Genomic DNA, 16355 nt, shown 5'->3' on the forward strand with positions numbered 1-16355 from the left:
CGGCAGAGATCTATACGATTTCATACGGGTAAGAAGAGGGGAAAATTATGAGGAGTAAGAGTGGAGGTGAATGAGTAGAAAACAGACACCATAGGGAGCGAAGGTGAGGTAGTGTGGGGTGGGGTGAGATGACACGCGCTTAACAGTCTAAATTCACCGCAGAACGGCTCGGATGTAATGTTTTGATGTTATAAACAATGAGCCGAATACGTACACCTCTGCCCAACCGTGAGTCACCTCGTAACAAGGGTAGGAATTCCTGGAGGAGACACCGAGAGTTAATATGGTTGGGAGCTGGGTAGCCGGAAGGACGTAGTCACGTATGTCACTCTGTGATGTGTGGCGGGAACAATGTTTGACACATTTTGATATGTAACATGGCGATAAATTCTCAAACGCCATCAGCAATTTTTTTTTGTTTGTCACTGATACCGGTCTCCAGGTTTTCCTTGAAAAGGGATTTTCGTAAAATGCGGTTTTTAGAATACGAAAACATGTCATACTAAATTAAACGATCAGGCCACTGTGAATAGATATGCCTGAAAGTAATGACTTAAAAAAATATTTTAACTTGCAAAAGAAAGCACGAAAATCGGATTACTATTGGGTACATAAGATGATATTCTTAAGAAAACAGGATCACGATGAATGAACTGCATAAACGAGGCTATAACTTTCTCTAAATTGCTTGTTTCCCTTCCACTCCTTATTCAACTGAATTGTTTGAAGTAACATGAAGTTGAAGTTCATCTCCGTCCATCTTGGATAAATTCTTCTTCTATGACCAGCCGATGACCAGTTGATTATGACAATCAGTGCGGTGGACAAACAGCAGCGACATTATTGTAGACGTTGCAAGAGAGTGTAATAGGGCCTACCTGTGTTAAATGTTTCCATGTCGCCAGGAGTTATTACGTATTTCAAGCAAGTTTTTATGCAACTCAAAATTCACCAGTCGGGCAACGATCAAAATATTATTGAACACATGAGTTTGGTATGTGGGCGTGTATCTCATTATCTTCAGCTACAGGAGCATTAATTTTGTCTAGACATAAGCGTGTTGGGCAAATTATTTGTATAGGGCCCCATTTTTCTCTCTCTTCTTTCTTTCTAAAAAACAACAACAACATAAGCGTGACATTAACACCCCTTCTTTCTTTCATGTAATTACTCAATTGTCTTTTTTTTTTATAGTTCACAATAGTATTAAAATTGTTATCGAAGCTCCAAATGAGCTGCTTTGCCTTGTCCTCGTCTGCTCTACAATCCGTTTTCAGCTTTCACTACTTTGTAAATGGATATAAAGTGAATCATCTCAGACAGTTAACCGAGGTTCAGGAAATCCCACTTTTCACTGTCCTCCACGAGATTGCATTTTCTCACGCCCGACGAGAATTTCTCGACCAGACGACACGATCCGACGACTTGCGTTTCACCATTAAGACGGTAATTCAACTTCAAGTCCGATCATGTTTATAAGAAAACTCCAATTGAGTAAATGAGGTTTTGAGCGTGGGGCAATACGATGAACCCAGCCGCACACTCAACCCGACGAACACGGTGTACATACAGCTGGGGAGTGGCTTGTGAAGGGAGGGCGAGTGTCCGCGGAGAAGGCTTTGTGTGTGCGTGTGTGTGTGTGTGCGTGTATGTGTGCAAGAGTTTCATTTCCCGCCAAACGCTTTTCATCGCGATCGCATGGCGTAACCGAAGATTGTGTGATGAAGAGAAAAGCGCCAAAAAAGAGGACTCTGGCATGTTGTTGGGGTATTGGTCGCAGATTGGTTTCACCCATTTCCATCTTCTCCTGCTTTTTGTGAATGGGATGATGGGTCGGAGGTGGGAAGGTGGAAGCAGATGAGTGTCACGGAGGTGTTAAAAACTTGTTGTTCTAGCCAGTAATGAGATTTTTTGCTCTCTCTCTTTGGTATACTTATCGTCCGCTCTGACGCGGAGGGTAATGTTGCGCGAGGATACGCCTCGATTTGGATGACGCCAGATATTGAGTGTAGCGTTGCGGGGGTCAATTGACGCGGTAGAAAGCAGGACAAAGGGGAAAAGTTGACGAAAATCAAGATGTTCGCATACTCATTGTCGCCAATTTAAAACCACAATCTTTCGCGGTATCCTAGAACTTAGAATAAAAACAAAAACATAACACAAAAAGACCCACAAAAAAAAAGTTGTTTATCATTTTCCATTTTGTGTGTTGAGTATTAAAATATGATTTAAAGGGATTATTATCTGTTATCATCTTCAATTATTTTTCTCCATGCTGCGAGAACCCCCACACACAATGAAGGTAAAACACACATACACACACACACACACATACACACACACACACATACACTTACTATATTCTTTATTTGAATTTCATTCAATATCAGGCTCATTTTCTCGGTGAAACTATACAGTATGAAAAAAAAGCAGCTACATTCTTCTCACTTGTGCTGCTGAATCACTCTTCTAAACACACACACACACACGCACACACACACAAGTGATGTAGTTAGTTTTCTCTCATTTATTTTTCTTTGATAAACGGCAAAAATAATATTAATAATACAGTTGCATCCCTGCACTAACTGACTAGAGAGAAATGATAAAATTGTTAGGGCTCATTCCTGCTTATATACAGTAGCACAGACGTTTGTAAAATAATTTGGAAAGAGAGAGAAGCATAATTGTCAAGAATTATCTGTTTTCATCAATCTTGTCGAAACAATAATATGCATAGGACACAAGCCCAGAAATGTGTCCCATTTCATTCCAATGTACAAGAAGCGAACATAAAGATATTAAAAACAATGATAAGAAACACACAAATTAGACCTTTGTGAATTTTCATTTTCAGGCGTACCTTGATATTTTCCTCTTTTTTTTCTTGAACAGACCCTTTAATTGCGAATGATAAGTATATTTACTAGAAATGTGTGATTGTTTTCATTTTGCTGGACAAAACGATACCATATATTGAGTATACTTCTGTTGTGTAATGATTATATCAAAACGCTCTATGTGTACATGCCGCTGTATCTATTTCGGCCTAGGTCATCTCCGAGTATTATTCACGGGAGTCCCCAACGCACGCGTATAGAACAGAAGCAGCACAACGAGAATAGAAGTCAAACAGAATTCCGTCCCCCGTGGCCACGTACGTGAACCGAACGTGAACTCGCATGGAAAGCATGAAATGTCACAATGTAATTGTCGTAATCTCAATTCAGAATGCGACCGCTTATCCCATCCGATTGTAAATAGGCCCCTCGCTTAACTCTCCATTTTGTCGTAATCCAAAACCTGGACTCATTTTTCGGCTGGGATCGACGAAAGTCTTGGGGTGAATCGTCTATGCTTACAATCTCACTGGCCTTTCCATTTTACGCGTTGCCGTACACACTTTCACTGTTTCGCAACGCATTCGCACGCACGTAAAAACATTCAATAATTAACACAAAGAAAATACTGAAAATGTCACTTCACATGACACTTGATTGCGGATCGCATGTGCATCAACATAGGTGCGTTAGATAACAATGTTTGGAGTCAGTAAGACCAAACGTCTGTTCTTGGAGACTACTCTCTCTTTTTTCTGTCTGATCTCTGTCGATTGGCGATCATGTTTTGATCTGAGATGATTTCTCGAAATTCTATTACGTCGCGATGAAAGCCGCGGACTGCAGCATCGCTTTGTACAGCGAGATGGAGATAGGGTTTCTCGGCAGCGGAAATATGGAAGACAAAAAAAAAAATGCAGCAAAAAATCTCCAAGTATCTGTCTCCTTTAACATTTTTCTTCTCCAGTTTGTTCTCTTTAAAAATTGCGGGTTTTCTTATATCTTCAATAGTCATAATCATATGCGACCAATTGTAAAGAAAATCAGTTGTATGACATGATATGATGCAGATTAGCACAACCACTACTATATAGAGATGAAAAAAAATCAAAGTTGTGTAGTATACAATCCATACTATCAGTGAGGAATAAAACAAATGCGTGTGAATGTGTGTGTGTGTGTGTGTGTGTGTGTGTGTGTGTGTGTGTGTGTGTGTGTGTGTGTGTGTGTGTGAATGTGTGTGTGTGTGTGTGTGTGTGTGTGTGTGTGTGTGTGTGTGTTTGTTTGTTTGTTTGTTTGTTGTAGAGGGGAGGGGGCGTTGGTCTCATTGTCTGAGTATCATTTTTTGGCTGTGTCGATACATTATAATGTAACATGCCTACAATGGATGTATTTTGCCATCGTGACGAAGATGTTATGGCATACACTGTACTTACGAATAATTTCAGGAAAATTATGTGTGATTATTGACATAAAGAGCAATTGCCATCAATGGACATCAATGCTGAAAAAAAAATACCAGTAATCATTGTTATCATTCCTTGGTCGAAGAGTTGAGTCATATTGTCGTGGCAGCTCGATAGGTCAAATATCGCTTTTTCTTTCTTTACTCGAGACTGTTTATGTCTTTTTTATTATTCCGTCGTCATTGTCAACAAATGTCAGCCTTTTTTTAATTAAAAAAGTATTCATTGATTCATTTGATATATTGGCTTTGGCAGTATTGCGAACACATTGACATGAATGTTTATGTATTTATACAAAGACTTGGTATCTTCTGCCTAACAATGCATTGACTCGTGGGCGATACATTTCGTAAGAACTGTATACAGGACTACAGGGTATAGCGTTTAACTTGATATTTTTGCATCTCTCAATAACACAATGTGTAGCAGAAGAGAATTTTGACCGGTGATGCCTTAGAAGGGGGGTGTTTTCACAATTTCTACTAAGATGATCATTGCTAAGGATTAAATTTAACATAATTATTTACGTTGCTCAACTCTAGTCTGGCATTTCACAGAAAGGATGCGGCGTTTGTGATGACCTTTCTTGCGCTGATGTAATGCTGAATGCGAATTTAATGTAAAGGAGATATGAAGGCGTGTAATACCACTGTAATGGAATTAGGTGCTTCATATTAAGTCTTTCGTGTCTTATTCCAATAAAAAGCCACATCAACATTTTCCGTCTGCAGTTTTGATCAATGGGGAATGGCTGTTGAATATTCGTATTGATATAAACGTGAATTTATGTTAGCATGGTTACGATGAATGGAAAGCAACACACATCTGTACCGTCATCGCACAAGGTAAGGTGGGAATCGAAATCACTTTCCACAGGTTGATGCTACCTTTAAGTTAATGCGTAATGCTGGGTTGCCTGGATGCAGAACGTTAGGAAAGATAGATGTACCGGCTTTATCGTGAGTGGTACACATGTTTCGCTCTGCGCCAGTCTGCACAGCGCGTGTAATGGCCGAATGATATCGTCAGGGGAGTGCTAGTCGTTGACGCGATGCATCGCACGAAGCGAGCGCTAGAAAATTTCCTCCGTTTCAACTCTCACTCGCTTTATCTCTCATTCTATACCTCCTTTACTATCTCTAGTTCTATCTCCTTCCATTTTCCTCTCTCTCACCCTTCTTACATTTCATTATATATAATCATGTCTTTATTTTTTCTGCCTTTCGTATTATCTTGGTCGATATATTTCTCCCACACTCCTCATGTTTATTAATACTTTACTGTGTTTGTTCCTTTCTGTTTCTCTATTACATTATCATCCTCTTTTTTTCTCTCCTGTCATTCTCCCGATGTCATTGTATATGAGTGTCTACCTATATCTTTTACGGTGTCTTTTCCTATCTTTCTTTCAAAAATGTTCTTACTTTCTTATGTGTCAATATATATTTCTCTCTCTAACTCAATCTATATTTTTATTTCTCTCTCAATCTTTTTGTTTTTATATTTCATATCATGTCTATATATTTTCTATCCCTCTATTTCTCTCTCATATTTTTCTTGTGGACATAGTTCTCTTCCCATAACTCTATTTCTCTCTCTCTCTCTCATTGTGTCATTCTTTGTCTCTATCGCTCTCTCTTTTGTCCTTGTTTTTTTCTGTATTTCTCCCTTGCCATTTCACATTCATCCATCAGTCTGTATATCGTGGTATTCCTAGAGCGCACTTTATATCTCCATGTACGATTTCAATCAATGTATTTCAGTTTCGTTTTCTTTGACTTGACCTTCCATCAAAACCCAGAGATATGACCTTAAAGTTGACCCAAGTTCTTTTTCATCACTTGAAGATACAATGCTGTGAATGAGAGTCGGAGAGACTGGTATTATCTAACATGGTTAAATTCAGAATTCAATAATTGTTTTATTTTGCAGAAAGCGAGATCGTCTCAGGACCAGATACACGAAGACACACGCATTCACACAGGAATTATGCATCAAAACTTTGTATCGTATTTACAGTTTATCTCTTTTATGCGATATCATGTTTGCTGGTGAGGAAACCAACATGTTATGCTCCGTTAAGATTAGGTGTCAAATGAGAGCGACCGAAATAACGTATAACGAAGATAAACATATAAACAGAATTTGTACATTTTTTCCATAAATACATGTATTGAATCTACATACATTGTACGTACTCACAATGTATTGTGTACTTTCATTGAACTATAGACATAATAGTCATACAGCCATGGAGATTTAATACAGATATGAATGTAGATAACGATATAGATTCGAAGAGTGGAAGTGACCTGGTCACATGCAAACACAAATAGCTGCCAGGAGGGAGATAGGGTGGAGGATGAGGAGGAGGAAGAGGAGGAGGAGGAGGAGGAGGGGGGGGGGGGAGGAGAAAGGAACGAGGGGCATGCATCGAAACAAGACTGTCAGTGCTTTTACTCTAGTCAGGCGTGGTGAGGGCAAACACGGTTGATTTCACCCCAACATCTTCTTCTCTATCCCACCTTTTGTCTTTTTTGTTTCGTTTATTGTCTCCAAGAAGAAAATCGCATGATGTGAGTGAGGGGGGGGGGGAGGGGGGAGACACCCTCGAGTCCCGTTTGACCGAGATGAGCAGCTCCGTAAGAGAAGATAGCAAATGAGCACAGATTCTGGTGAAATTACGCCCCTTTCCACCACTTTTCCAAGCGTGGATGCCATTTCGCCAAGTCACTCTTCCCCATCGTATTTTCAATCCAGCCCAGCTGTTAGGGATTTCACTCGTTTCGATCACACGCTATATTTGGTCTCCTTTTCCATGTCCCTTCGCTAATTGTGTGATTCCCGATACCTCGTGAATTTCATGCAAGGAAATTAAGCTGTGTTTGAGATGATCACGTTCTGACTGAGTCACACTATTGAAAAGTACAAATCAACGACCAGCGGTCAAATGCCATTGGCACTTTTTTAAAAACTTTTCTTTCCTCATATTTGACGTTCCCTCCAACGGGGATAACATCTTCCATTATTGCCGACATTACATCTGAAATGACACACACACAGCACACAAAACCTAAGTGCAACGAATGCAATGGTGCAGTAATTATTCAAAGGTAACCAACGTAAATGCATACAACCCGTTACTTACGCTCGAAATGTGTCAAAGGTTTTTATGTAAACATTTTATTTTTTTGTGATGTATGCTTCATATCTAAATATTTCCAACTCTATGTGTACAGTGCTTTTCTTCGTCGCCTTATAAGTTTCAAAAGAAACTTAACGCTCCTCTTTGTCAATGTCTCTCACTCCGTCACGATATTGGGTGCGCCTTTAAGAAGGAGCTAAGATATCGCCGATGGACCCAGGCAGTCGATATGCGGGAAGATTGAAAAGAGACAACAGGGGCGAGTATACGCTGGAGTCACCTCTGGATGTATGGATGGTTAGAGGGCTCAAGAGCAACCTCTACCAGCGATGATGCGCCCCGTCTCGGCGGCCATGTTTTTCTCGCCCTTCGCGGAGCTGAGGGAATTACTAGTGAAGCGCATAATGTCACTAAACGTTTCCCGAGGTGGTGGGGTGTTTTCATCACCGCTTTTTCACTTATCTTCCCGCTCTCCCTTTCTTCCTCTCCCTTCTTCCCCTTCTTCCCCTTCTTTGTCTTCTCGCTCTTCCTCGCGGTCTTTCTTTCTCTCATTCTACATCTCTCCATCTCCCCTTCTCTCTCTCGGTCTGTCTTCAGCTATGTTCCTGACTCACTGATTTCCACCTACAATTAGAAGTGGACATTTGACTTTGGTAACCATTTCCATCATGAAATATGAAGCGCAGCACAATGCGCAAGGAATTGGCATATGTAGCACCACCGTTCCAATTATAGATTTACTCTTTTTCTAGTTGACGTGAACTACTTTGAAAGGTGATAGAGAAAGAGATGTGGCAGTAAAAGACACAAAAATCAATTTCTTTCTGCTTGGGTTCACATCCGAGGTCCATAAAGAATGCGCAATTTGCTGTACCTTGGAATTACTTGATTATCTGTATCAAAATGCAAATTACTTCGAACTTCATCGAGTTAGTCACGTGTTAAGTACGGCTGAATCAAGAATCGAAAGTTCTTTATTGGATTTGAATTAGTGAAGTTTTCATTACATCAAAAATTGTCGTTAAAGTATAGGCCTAATACTTTTTAATATGCATTTATGTGTGGTGATATAATTTTTGTAGCGACCGAGATTTGCATGTAGGTATGTAGGCCTATGCATGTGCGTTTGTATGTTGTATGTAATAGGTATGTATGTGTATATTGTATGCATATGTTTACATGTACGTATGTAATTATCTTATACATGCGTATACAATATACATACATTACTGTTAAGATCAGATAAGATGTTTACGTCGATCGTGCCAATTATCCCCCCCCCCCAACTCTGTCATCTCCGTGTTGTCATGCCTAACCAGATACGCTAAATTTGCTTGAATGTCCAACTACCTGGTCGGCCTTGTTAGTGTCTGTCTTAATTACACCCAAGGAAGAGAAAGCGGCCGGAGGATGAAAAAAAAAAGAAAAAAAGAAGACCGGGACTAATTATTGCCTACCGCTAATGAGACTGCTCAATACAAGTCCAGATTGTTCGCGCCGTGTGGATCACACTCTTCGTGGCAAAGATGGAATACTGATGATGCCGACAAAGCCAGGGAGGGAAATCAATGTTGCTTCATCAACACTTATCGTCAATAATATTCAATGCTGAAATGCTCGGGGCGAAAATTGATTCATTCCCGAAAGATAGGGAGCATTCTAACTACAGTAAGACCCTCTCGGAGATGGATGGTGTTAAAGACGGATTCCTAGAAATTTCACTTCTCTATTTCTCTCTTCTTCTTTCAGTCAGTTCATCAAAAATGGATCTGTTACCACTTCGTTTATCATTTTACATTCAATGACGCCTCTGTTGATCAAGTTTCAGGCATTTCAAATTGGTATTTTAGTAGTATCGTTGGTTTTTTATACTTGAAATCGGTGTCATGCTCTTTATAATTTGAATGTGGAGGCGGGTGACTATGTAATGACACGAATGTTCAATGGAGCAGGTTGTATGATGTCAAAACCTACCGATAAGAGTATCAAATCTCAGAAAACGTACTATAGGTAACTTGGAATTTTTAGTCTATTATTTCAAATGAGAGTGAAAAGCAGGTATTCATCTGTCTTATTTATTGATGAAGGTGATGTCATTAAACGCAAATTGTAGGAGCGAAAATCAATTATCCTGCTGTAGAGAAGTTCCCGAAAATAAACTCGCAGCCTTATTGGAACTTACGTGTACACGTTATACGTAATAGATGAATATTACACTCAGTTTGACAATCTATCCTATCATGTCTTGAATAGAATGATGTATTTAGGAAACGTTTTGTTGGCATTCATCTCACCAAATATAATCTCTTCCTGCCTTTTATATAGAGCATTGAGATCGAACAGTGCGGATAGGCGGAGCAGTGTTCAAACCAAAGACCAATTGATTTCTCGAAATACTCACGCTTCCCGCTGCATTTGGTAGACCTTTAACGAGCATCTACCGCTCGGCTTTTGTTCGCGCCGCGCGATCTTTGCGTAGAATTACGTATGCAAAAACGAAAAAAAAAATGAATCGATGGAATTAGCGCAACAAACAAGGATGACGTGTTTTCTGACCGTGTGGGGAAGCCATCGGTATATCGATGGACATCAGCTTTGATTTTTCACCATGATTAGAACAACCGCTGGGCGAGCATGCAAGCGTGTGTAAGTCATATTTTGCATAATATGTTTATTGCGCTCCCGACCCAGTATACCAGTACGAGATTACAGGGGTCCAGACAACATCATTCACCGCGCATTATAGCTCAGAACGGCATTTGAAAGTCACACCATGTCTACTTCAAATATTAAGATCAGTCGATGAAAAGTTTCAGAAAATGTTGGGACCAGTCAGTTTTGTACTCATGTGTAATGATGGATTAATGAAGGATGACAGTATGAATATGTATGACGTAGTTTGGGCTGGTGGCAATTATACAAAAGAAGCAAGAAAGGAAGAAAAACACGATATCTATTGGTCTTACATATTTCCGTAATCAAAAGATTTCGTGCGAGTTTTAACGCATTCATTAAGGTTGTGGGTTGGTAAGATGAAATGTCTGAACAAATTTGTGTCTAGATTGCTTCGATGACATGTATATTAATGAACTGTTTTCATTAAACTGTAATGGAGTAGTGGCAGTCAATAAAGATTGTTCTCTTTATCACTTCTTCAAATCATATCTTCATGATACACGTATCCCTGGCTACCTTCTTGTAAATCCATAAAACTGGATATCAATTCACATTGCTACATCTTAGGATCAAGAGTCTCCAAAATTTCCCCAATCCACTGCCAATATCACACTAAGAAATTAGAAAAATCTGCTGACGATGTGAGGTCAAGGCAGACAAACAGACTCACATTTAATTGAACGAGAGCCAATCTTGTCCTTTGTGATATTTGCTGGCGTCAAATCAAATTTGTCGTCTGCTATCTGATGACGCCACAATAATTTTGGCGGGAAGTTAATACCTTTCTCATGTTAAAGGAGTGTTTTCCTCAATTTTCCAAATCTCCACAATAGATATCGCGTGTCCATTTCCTCCACTCGTAAAGGTGTTCGTCTTTTAATTGCTAATCAAACAATAATGAATATTGCCATCTTCAAAAGTGAGATGTGACTAGATTAGCTATCGATCAAATCGTCGATATCGAGCCGTGGAATTGGAGTGACACGGTATCAAAGTATATGCGGGTAATGAGCATGAAACTAACCGACGCGGTAAACGATAAAGTGACAATCTCGCAGAGCCCGCTGTTTGGACGGAAGAGCTGCCAAAATTAATTCCCGCTGCATATTTCCTGATCAAACTACACCCTCATCAATCTTTTAATAAGGCATTTTCACTTGTCACGGCAAATGACTGATATTCCGCTGATTTATTGCCTCACTAGATGCCAATAACGCCCGGTTGCAGATCGGGGCTGAATTTGTGTTTCTCTGTATGTGTTGTGTGTTGTGTGTGTATTTTTTACGGACAAATTTGGTGCGCTGTCACTTTTGTCATCATATCATAAACGCGAAGGGAATGTGATATTAAGCGGACTCATCGTTTGCTCATTAGGCGGGCGAGTTGAGAGAGCGGGAGATTCCGAGAAGAATGATTTTCTTCTCGTCATCGAACACAAATGTTTGCTCTCATTTCAAACGGCCACCCTGCAGATAGATCGCTAGTTTATAAGCGTGGGTGTCAAAGCATACAAATTTAGATATACATGCATACATACATAAGTACATTATACATATATATATATATGAATATTATATATATTTTGAATATACTATATATATTATATTATATATATATATATATATATATAATATAATATAATATCTATATAGTATATTATATATATATATATACATATATAATTTGGAATCTTGAATCTTGAATATTTATATACATATATATTATATATAAACATATATACATTTTTTAAATGCACATCGAATAACTATCATTCGTAATCGGTTTGAGCAAGGAATTTTGCGCCGTGGTGAGGAAGTAATAAAGAATAGTTTTACTATTTCCTTTCACTTTTTTTACTCCTTACCTTTACTCCTGTTCACTCAATAATCCTGTTTCTTAATCCGCGTGAGGTTTTCTTCTCCCCCCCCCCCCTTTCATTCAAACATTCGACAACCGGGTTATTCCCGATTGTAGCCAAAGTGTAAAAAATGTCTCATCCCATCATCACTGAGAATAATAAAACAATATTATACGCGCTGACGAAGGCTTGAGCGCGAAGTTTGGGCACGTATTTCATGGCATGATGGCAGGGTAACTATTCACATTTTGACGATATTTAGTCATCAATATGTGACATTTATGGGCGTACAATGTAGCGATGACTTCAACTCTATGAATTCACAGATTAATGAAAGAATGACTCATTTACTGCGAGATTTGAAGATACATTTCATGAAAGTGTAATCAGAAAACGAGGGGGAAAAAATCGTCCTAAATTTGTATCAGTAGGCCTGCAGGTTGTAATCCCTTGTCATTCTTGGGTTGTCCTTGTTGGTTTTTTTTCAGTCATACCAACAAATATGGGTACATAATTATGAATTATACCGTATTTTAAAGATCTCAGTCGGAGAAATATACGGGACTGCTGTAAACACACAAAACACACACACACACACACGCACACACACACACATACACACACACAACCCAAACAATAAACAGTTACACAAGACCCTCAGCGTTGCAAGGTGGATTTCACTGCTATGATCTAATACGGAGAAACGTAATCAACCAGTTTTATATCAACAACATGTAATCAGATGAGTGGGACTGAGGACTTCTCAACTCACCTTCGATGCCTGCTGCTCGGCCATTTGCTTCATTAGCACACTCTTCTTCTTGTCTTTGCATCGCTTGTTCTGGAACCACACTCGAATCACTCGCGGGCTCAGTGACGTCATTTCCACCAGCTGTTCCTTCATGAGCGCGTCCGGGCGCGGATTGGCCGCGTAGCATGTCCGTAGTGTGTGCAGTTGCTTCTCATTCAGCACGGTACGTACGCGCGTCGGCTTTTCCTGCTTGTGAACGTGCGAACGCACGGACGAAGTTCGGTTAGGCATGGGTTCGGCGCGAGTTGCTGTGTAAAACAAACAACAAATTAAAGAAATATATGTCGGTGGTTATGTATCGTTATTACACTTCCTTAATACATACACAGAAAAACATCATCATCAACAACAACAACAACAACAATAACAGCAAAAACAAAAACAAAAACAATGGATCTCTACAAGACAAGCGTTTAGTGCATCTAAACATACAGTAGTTAGGTCAGCTGTGCATTCACAAAATGATTGCAACGAACATTTCAACTTTTCATGTGAGTTATGCTTTGATGTGTTTGCAGCTAACCAGTGAATGTCACACAAGATATGAATCCTCTTTTGCCTGAGAATCAGGCTCATTGTTGACGTACCGACTTACAGTGTTTGAGGAAATCAAGTAATTTAGCTGTGTGAATAACCTGTGTGTCTCCCAACAATGTTCTGATTAAACGGAACCCCCATACCCAGTTTGATAATATTGCTTTCCTTTGACTTCTATACGTTGAGACGCGCCAGGAATGAATTACATCAAACTTTCATCAAATCCTTGTTGACAGAAACAGGTAATTTAAGGCACTTCCTTCAGAAACACCATCCCCGAAAAAAAAAGGACCAAGAGAGAACAGAGACTTAGAATGGCAGCGAGAGAGAGAGAAAAAAAGACCCAGAGAGGCGCCGGTCTACTAACGTATTTTATGCAGTTTGTGCCAATTCTTGTGTACAAAATTACGTTTTGCTGTCAGTTTCGCTCCTCGTATCAATCAAGTTTCAATAAATGTTCATTAGACGGAGGGTTCTTGGTCTCCTTTTCACAAGAATGCTTGGATATTCGCCCCCCTCCCCCCCCCCCACATCCTTTTTATATGAGAAGCGGGAAACACAACCCAATCATTTGAAACAGAAATTTCTTCTGAGCGCTGGTCTGTTCAAGAAGCAATTTGAGTAGTTGTCCTGAAACCATAGAAGCAATTGTTCTAAATTCGAAAGTAAAATAATGATACGCATTCAGGTAAAATGTCAAAAATTGCACTTTCCTTTTCCTCCCCCCCCCCCCCCTCTCTCTCTCTCTCTCTCTCTCTCTGCGGTTCTGGGTATTTTGATATGATGCTTTAATAAGATACTTAAAAATGCATCTACTCTGATATACACATGTGCTTGTATATGATTTTGTGTGTGTGTGTGTGTGTGTGTGTGTGTGTGTGTGTGTGTGTGTGTACGTGTATTATTGGGTTTGAGAGTTTGAGCGTGAATGTGAAAGGAAAATATTACAGATGATATTCACAATGTGTATATTCCAGTCAGTATACATTTTGCCAGCTGTAAGATTGGTTTCCCTCCCTCGGTCAAAGAGGCAAATATATCTCTCTCCTCTCTTTCTCCTTTTTTTTCAATTTCATTTCTAAGACGGTGCTTATGCTTACAGTCGCATGTATTTCTATCGTTCCCTGTGAGCTGATGGAGAGCCATCAGAGAACGGAAACTTGCGCTGCACATCGCGAGGTCGACAACGACCGCTTTTTTCTTTTTCCTTTTTTTTTCCAGAGATGCGTCGATGCCAGTACGGGGACACCCTTTGACCTATCTCAATAGACTAATTCCCGCAACTCTGTCTGCCATAATCCAATTTCTCATCCAAATTAACTCAAATTGGATCCGACTTTGTCGTCAATGAAAACAGCATTACAACCTTATCATTCCCCCACCCAATATTGAATACAACGTATGCATTTTTGCATTATAATACGCTGTTTTGAAAAAAGAAGAAAAAAGCAGGGGGAAGGGGGATGGGAGCAGTCGAAAAATACATGTATAACGAGGAGGAGGGCTGATCTAGTTTTGATTATACCATTGAATTGTTGGGAGGATCAGGAGAAAAGAGGATGGTGGGGGGGGGGCAGGATGTGGGGTTCTAGAAATGGATGGCTAGGCCACCTCTTATCTAATCTATACCTCCATCAAGCTGTCTTCATCTATACTCTTTCCTTTCCCTTATCAACTGGCTCTGATGAAGACGAAGCTTGTGTTTATTCAGCAATAGTTCTTTCGACCTCTTGCTCGGAGTCACGTGATTTTCGTTCACTACCGCGAGGTATGTATATTGTGTGTGTGTGTATGTGTGTGTGTGTGACCTATCTCGTTCTAATCTCTCTCTCTCTCTCTCTCTCTCTCATCACACACATACATATCGCTGTATTGAGTATGATTCAAAGACCATTTTTTACTGCTTCCTCTTAGAGTGATCCCCTATCTCTGCCATTTCAGAATGATCGACGTTCTTTACACTATGCAAGATAGCTATCCCCTTGGGTTCAGACACGTTATATCTTATAACGACGAAGAAATGTAGTAAAATGTATCCTTATCATTTTTCATTTTGTTTCATTTCATTTCATTTTTTTGTTGGTGCTCCGTATTATTTGTCTGATAAAGATTGCATAACATGACGTGAGGGATGGAGACTGTGATAAGGAGATACAAGAAAAAATAAAGGGCAACTGATGTTGCAAAATTATAGGAATAGAGGGAGAAAGACGGACAAAAATATGATTATATAAAGCACCATAAGTTATAATCATTTTTCCGGTACTGCTATTGCTACTCCTTCCATACTAATGATAACTGTAATGATAATGATGAATGTGATGCCAACAATACTATTATTGACAGTACAATGATAATAATAATAAGATTGATGACGTAACTTAGAAATGAAAATAATGGCAAGAATAACAAGAATGATAACCAAATATTCAATTTATTGTTGTTGTTATTGCTATCATTATTATGACCGTCATTGTTCTCATTACATTTAATTTTCACCATTGTTTTCAGTATGGCCACCATTTTTGTCAACATCAACCGAGTGGACGCGAAAATATCTATTCTATATCCATTCTATTCTATTCTCTATTTCATCTCATTGGTGCACAGTCTCATTATTTCAGCCGTTATATCTCTTATTGTAACAAGACTGCATTTTTAATATTATCTATTTTCTGGCGCCAGCATCTGTAATGATGCTATTAAAAGATTCAACATATACCAAGCAAAGTAAAGTCAGCGCGACGAGTTTAAGCTCCACACTGCTCGTAGATTTTTCGTGCAAGTCCTTTCGAAACAGCAACGATGTATAACAGATAGCTCGGTATAGAGCTGAAGAAACCGACTCTTTTCTCCCATCACCATTGTGCCTGTAACCAGGGCAGACGATAGAGTGGTCTGATATTCCTATTTACCAAGAAAACGGCGGGGCTTCCGTTCTTACAAAACGAGAAAGATGAATATATATATATATTTGTATGTATGTATGTATGTATTTTATATATGTATCTACTTAAAGCCC

General features: G+C 39.4%; 1 protein-coding gene across 1 annotated transcript in view; it reads right to left on the bottom strand.

The window, feature by feature from the left end:
• Positions 1–16355, bottom strand: part of LOC139716929 (insulin gene enhancer protein ISL-1-like) — a 72218-nt gene that overhangs the window by 31749 nt on the left and 24114 nt on the right. Inside the window, exon 4 of the mRNA XM_071628454.1 lies at positions 12758–13044. Within this exon, the coding sequence (XP_071484555.1) occupies positions 12758–13044 (287 nt within the window). The remainder of the gene's footprint in view (positions 1–12757; positions 13045–16355) is intronic.

The sequence above is a fragment of the Diadema antillarum genome, unplaced genomic scaffold (assembly GCF_040938485.1).
Source record: "Diadema antillarum isolate AM-2024a unplaced genomic scaffold, OU_Dant_1.0 scf00000071, whole genome shotgun sequence".
Classification (NCBI taxonomy): Eukaryota; Metazoa; Echinodermata; class Echinoidea; order Diadematoida; family Diadematidae; genus Diadema; species Diadema antillarum.